General features: G+C 41.5%; 1 protein-coding gene across 1 annotated transcript in view; it reads left to right on the top strand.

The window, feature by feature from the left end:
* Positions 1-1326: 1326 nt before the first annotated feature.
* Positions 1327-6436, top strand: part of rmdn3 (regulator of microtubule dynamics 3) — a 17770-nt gene continuing 12660 nt past the window's right edge. Inside the window, exons 1-3 of the mRNA XM_069515644.1 lie at positions 1327-1873; positions 1959-2148; positions 3168-3311. Coding sequence (XP_069371745.1) covers positions 1675-1873; positions 1959-2148; positions 3168-3311 — 533 coding nt within the window. The 5' untranslated portion in view covers positions 1327-1674. The remainder of the gene's footprint in view (positions 1874-1958; positions 2149-3167; positions 3312-6436) is intronic.

The following is a 6436-nucleotide window of genomic DNA, read 5'->3' as shown; positions in this document are numbered from 1 at the left end:
TCTCTCCCACAGTAATGGAGGGAGAATTGTTTTAACATTTTTTTAAAGATTGAAAATTTATATTCCAAAAATTCAGTAGAATAATTAGGTATATATATATATATTTAACAATTAACAATAGTTTTAACAATGCACCAAGTGAGAGGTTTACCTTGGACAGTTTACAACTTTTGTTCTTTGAGAATTTCTTTCATATCCAGAAATTTTTTTGTACACTGACATATCCTTGACTAAATCAACATTCGAACAAATCAAATGGAATCGAACCCAGCACAAGTAAAGAAATTACCAACTTATAGGAACTGTCAAGAAAAGGTATAATCGTGTATTACTGTGGTGCCAAAAAAGGCTCAGTGACAAATTTCGGTGCACTTACATTATGTGCTTGTGTACCAATGAAACCAATGTTAAAAGTTAGTCTGAAGCCCTGATACAAAAAGTAATGAATAAATTTTTTATTTATTATATCTGTTATTTTATCCACTAATTTCTCAACACAGAGAATTTCTTTACCCTTAAAAAATCAATAAAAAACCTTGGGAAGCCTAATTTTCCATATGACAGCACATGATAACTCCACTCATTTTTGATCATTCCCTACACATCTCCTACTGCAGTTGTGTTCCCTATCCAGTCACCAAACTTTCACCAATAAGTCCTTTTTGCTTTATTTATTTTCCATCCATTGGATCTGAGTGCACCTGCATCAGTGTTTATAATGCATGAGACTGGATAATGGTCACCAACTTTGGTTCCCTCTTGGTACACATTTCACATGTCATTGGAGACCGATGTGACATCCAGCGTTGACTCCTTTCCTGTGTCAACATCTATTCTTCTTCATCATCATTTAAGTCGACTATTCCTCTCATCTAACCGTTCTTCTATTGCCTTTCTTACTATCAGTTTTATCACTGCTCCATCATGTATTGTGTGAAATCCCCATTCCTCAGACAATGCTTGCTCTACTTTTCCCTTCTATTTCTTCAAAGGAGAATAAGACAAATCACTCATACTCTCTTCCAATGTAATTGTTCTTGTTTCTCCCCTGAATACAGATTACTTCCCATATATTGAAGTTAATCTGAAGAAAATTACTATTGCTAAAATTACTATTATTACGATTATTAAAGGGATTTTCTGTGCACAAACGGATCAAATATTAAATATTATTATTTTGTTTGACTGTATCGGTTACTTATCACTCAACACTGAATGCTGGATGAAGGAATTCAATGTACAGACGGAAATTGGCTTCAGTTCGTATGTCAACAATGGATGTCTTATGATAGCAACACGTTTTATTTTATAAATTGAAACCGGAAGTTGCTGTCCTCATTGACGTTTGTGCTGCGGGGTGCGGATGCGAGGTAACGAGGACGTTTAGATTCATAGCATCATCACACATTTTGATGTAAACAGATGTTTGGCTTTAACAAGTGTCGACATCTATAATTGTGGTCCCAGAAGAACCTTTAACATTTAACGATTTAATGTTAATGTAACTTATGAAAAGTGGTTTGTACTGCTAGCCAAACTGAAACCGGGGCAGAGGGACTCGCTGGGCATGCTGGTTCCAGACTGAGGCTCTGTAATGGTGCGACACAGCGGCCTCTGTTAATAACCGACATTAACGATATTTAGAAACGAGTAGTGTCTGCTCCGAGTAACGACATGAACACACCGCTCGGCAGGAATGGTTTGATCGGACTAGCTGTTGGAGCTACTGCCAGTTTGGGTATGATTGCCCTCATGATTTACAGAGAGATCAGTAAGAGAAGATTCCAGAAACTGGTGCTTGAGGACCGTCCATCCCACCGACTGTTTGACGGGGCTGGAGCGGAGATGCTGCAGGAGACACTGCAAGCCAAGGGTGGGTTACCTGGAACTGGTGTGTGTGTGTTTGTTGTTGATTTTGTCACCCATATGATAAACTTGTTCTCTCTCCCTGTCTCCAGAGGAGAAGGCTCAGCAGCAGGCTCTGGCAGCAGTGGAGGCAGTGGTACAGGGTTTGTCCCCAGAGCAGCAACTGGAGCTTAGGAACCAGCTGGACCAGGTGCTGAGCTGCGTGGATTCACTGCGCTCAGAGGTGGCTGAGCTGAGGGGCGGCCTGAAGGACATCGCCCTGCAAATCATCCAAGATGTCAAGTAAGTGACAGTGTCATAAGCTGTACTGAGCCTATTGTAATGTGCCTCCCATATTATACCAAATGGTCATTTTAACCAGAACATTAAAATGAAACCATTGTGTGTAGTTGATTAGTCAAATCTACGTATCCACTGTAGTTTCCTTTAAAGCATTACAGTACCCAGTTCCTATGATCACCTGTGATGAAAGGTGATATTCTTTCTTTCTTTATTTGATTATTTCTTATTTTTGTCATGTGTTAACATTAAAATAACATTCATGCTTTTACTAATATGTGAATGATATACAGTATTAATTTACGGTCTGTTCAGGTTTTATTTTTTTCAAGAGAAAGGTTGCAACAATAGTCAGATTTATCCAGACAGTGAAGATGAAAAAGGGTGGAAGAAAAAGACCACAAAAAACACCCATGGAAGTCTATGAAGCATAATCAGCATGCATGTTCAAATAAAAATTGTGCAAAAGTAGCATCAGTTTTTTATATACATTCATTCAAGGGAGGGAATAGATCTTCCATCCCAGCCACTCAAAGAGAGAATATGTGCTGTGATATTCCTGGCCAAGTCATTCTTTTGTGTTTGAGTCTTTCAATCAGTACAGGTACTTTCTTTAATACGGGCAGATACATACAGTGTGAGTTGGTCAAACTATGTGGTTTCTCTTGTGTGGAAACACCAAAATTCCAAATGAAAGAAAGCACTGTATTCTGATGGTAAATTGAGCTAAAGACAGAAAGTAATGGCCCGACAGACCAGAGATTTGTTGAGAAAGGCTGAATGACTTTGCATGTAAACTAGCTAATGCAGCATGAAATCACAGTAACTGTACAACACAGTACCAACTAAGTAGGTTTTTGGTTCTTTTGAGGCTCTAGCAGCTGCATTTTGCATCTTCAGAGAACAAAATGTTAAAATCATGGTATGAAACAAATTCCATTTTCTAAATGGGGTTGGGTCCCTACATGGAGGTTTTTGAAACTGTTTGACTGATCTTGCTCTTCCTCCTCCATCACATTCAGAAAGGGAGTGGAGGACAGTCAGCGAGTACGTAGGCGCCGTCATGTTGTCCACAGAGAGCGCACTGATTCCGCCAGCTCCAGCTCCATCTATTTCACTGCCAGCCAGGGCATGGCCAGCACATATGAAGAGACCAGCGAAGGAGGGTATGTAATGGGTTGGTGGTGCTTTTGTTTTGGCATATTCTTGATCTTGTTTTTCTGGTGGGCTTAGTGTTACACCACCAGTTTCCAGAGCTACACAACCATGCAGCAGTTACTTGGCCACCAAAGTCAAATGCGTCATTGACATTGTCCCCAGCCATTATAGTTTCTCTCAGTAAAATCCAAACCCCCCCCCCCCCCCCCCAGCAACAACAATCATTTACCTCCTTTGCTTTTGCAGCTCCACTCTTCTGAGAAAGCATTCTAGAAGATTTTGGAGTGTGTCTAATGTCTATGTCAAGTTTTGCCCTTCAACTAGAAGAGCATTTGTGAGGTCAGACACATGAGAGGTCCTGGCTCGCAATCTCCATTCTGATTCCTCCCAAAGGTGTTCACTGGGGTTGAGGTCAGGGCTCTGTGCAGGCCAGTCAAGTTCTTCCACACCAAACTCACAGCCATGCCTTTATGAACCTTGCTTTGTGCTATGAGGCAGAGTCATGTGGGAACAGAAAAGGGCCTTCCCCAAACTGTTCCCACAAAGTTGAAAGCATAGAATGGTCCAACATGTCTTGGTAAGTTCAAGAGTTAAATTGGAAATGAAACACTCATGTGAATGAGACCCAAGAGAGGATGTCAATTACTAACAGTGCCACTAAAAACTGTAAACTGGTGTCTGCCCCAACTTGGCGGGGCTATGCGCCTTCTCTCGGCTGGGAAGTTGTCCGTTATCTGTGCATCCATAACCAGGGACTGTTAATATTTATTTATAGCAAGTCATATCGTCTTCCCAATATTAAACAATGTTATGGCATGTTTTCCTAATATCGTGGAGCTCTAATGCTTCAGTTTCATGGATCATTGCTAAGAACATCGCCACATACCACACACTGCGGCTTTGACTCTTCCTCTGTCCTGCTCCAACTGCATCCAAATCGGAAGTAACTCACATCATATCTATTTTGCGCCAATTGCTGCTAGCAGGTGCTGTGGAGTATGGAGGACCAGAAATGACTTAAGTATAAATAAATAAATACATGTAGAAATAAATGTCTTGATTTTATTTCCATATTTATTTATTTCCAAATTTATTTATTTATGTATTTCTGTGTCCATATGCAAATAAGTAAAGGCGGACCTAACCTCAGTCTCATGCAGGATTGCTCACAGGAGTGTGATGATCCAGTTCTACTACTTCTGCCTGTCAATGTTGGCTGTTGTGCAGTAGCTGCTGTTTGCAGTGTTGTGTCAGTTCACACTTAAAGAGAACGAGTTCAAAGTACATTTTTTATTGGGATGATTTAGTAACAAACTTACGATCATGTGTTTTGTTATTAATCAAGGGTGTTGGATCATGTCTGTGTGTCGCTCCGGTCATTTTATCACTGAGTCCTGACTGTGAGCGTCTCGTCTCATGAGTCATTTTTCATGATGTATAAATGAGTCTCATAAACTCTGGAATCAAACAAACACTGAGTTACTTCATGTACTGATCAGGTCCTGATAACTAGTGATGAGTGTTTATTAGTTAAAGTGAGAGCAGGGCATGGATGGCAGCTCGGTCCTGTTAATGCGCTCAGACTTCACCAGCCTCTGTAGAACCTTACGGTTCAGGGTGGTGCAGTTGCCATACCAGGCGGTGATGCAGCCAGTCAGGATACTCTCAATGGTGCACCTGTAAAAGTTGCAGAGAATCCTGGGGTCCATGTTGAACCTCCGCAGCCTGGAGATGAAGAAGAGCCGCTGTCTTTGTGATTGAGTCTGTGTGGTGAGTCCAGATCAGGTCATCACTGATGTGAACCCTAGGAACCTGAAGCTGCTGACTCTCTCCACCATAGTCCCGTTGACGGAGAGGGGGGTGTTTTACTCCTTGTCTCTTCCTGTAGTCCACAATCAGCTCCTTTGTTTTGCTGATGTTGAGATGGAGGTTGTTGTCCTTGCACCAAGATGTCAGGGCTCTGACCTCTGTGTAGGCCATCTCATCGTCGCCGGTGTTCGGGCCTATGACGGTTGTGTCATCAGCAGATTTAATGAGGGAGTTGGAGCTGTGGCCATGCAGACATGCATGAACAGGGAGTACAGGAGAAGCTGAGCATGCAGCCCTGGGGAGGCGCCGGTGCTGAATCAGGGTGGAGGATGTGGTGCTGTCTATCCGCACTGCCTGGGGTCTGTCCGTCAGATAGTTCAGTGTCCAATCACAGAGAGCAGTGTTGAGCCCAAGGTTTCTGAGCTTGATGACGAGCTTCAGGGGCACGATGGTATTGAACGCTGAACTGTAGTCAATGAACAGCATTCTCACATGTGCCCCTCTGTGTGAATGGTCCTATCATTTTCCTTTTTTTACACAGCCGTCTTGCCAGCAGTTTGTCTCCAAATTCAAAGTTAGTCTGCCTGGTAAATGTAAATGCTTTTGAAATTCTTTCACAAACTATCTTATTAATCTTAAATTTGAGAGCCATTTTCTTTAACTTTTCTTCTATTTTCACTTGTTTCTTTTTACTTGTAATATCGATGACACAATGTCTTTGAGACGAATGACGTCTCATAGTTTAATGTGGATATTCACAGAATTGTTTCCTCGTAAGCAGTTGGGGATCAAATTGCCATCCCTTAGGCGTGTTTGTCTGTTCCAACAGCCTCAGTGATATAAAAACAGGACAGTGGTCAAAGATAATAATGTTGTGATATTTGGCATTTTGAACCCCAGGTAGGATTTTACTGTCCGGTAGAAAATAATCTGGTCCTGACATACACATTACCTTCCAGTGTTCCAACATTACTATTGGGCAACTAATGCCAGAGCCCTAATATACTGGCAAGATCAACTTCCCCAGACAAATAGACAAATAGATAGATAGATAGATAGATAGATAGATAGATAGATAGATACTTTATTGATCCCGAAGGGAATTCAATCATCCAGTAGCAGTAACATACATTGAACCTACATTAGAATTGTTTTGGGTGAATCTGTTTTTTTTTTCAGTCTCAACAGTCCCAGCAACCAATTTCTGAACCTGTGGCTGGTGACTACCTTCAGATGCTCAGAAGGCATGGAACATCCCTGGTGGCGCATCTCAGTTCAATGCATGTTGCCGGAGACTGGTTAAGATCCAGTATGCTCCGAGACA

The sequence above is a fragment of the Paralichthys olivaceus genome, chromosome 19, assembly GCF_024713975.1.
Source record: "Paralichthys olivaceus isolate ysfri-2021 chromosome 19, ASM2471397v2, whole genome shotgun sequence".
NCBI classification, from domain to species: domain Eukaryota; kingdom Metazoa; phylum Chordata; class Actinopteri; order Pleuronectiformes; family Paralichthyidae; genus Paralichthys; species Paralichthys olivaceus.
This window is presented reverse-complemented; position numbering and strand designations above follow the sequence as displayed.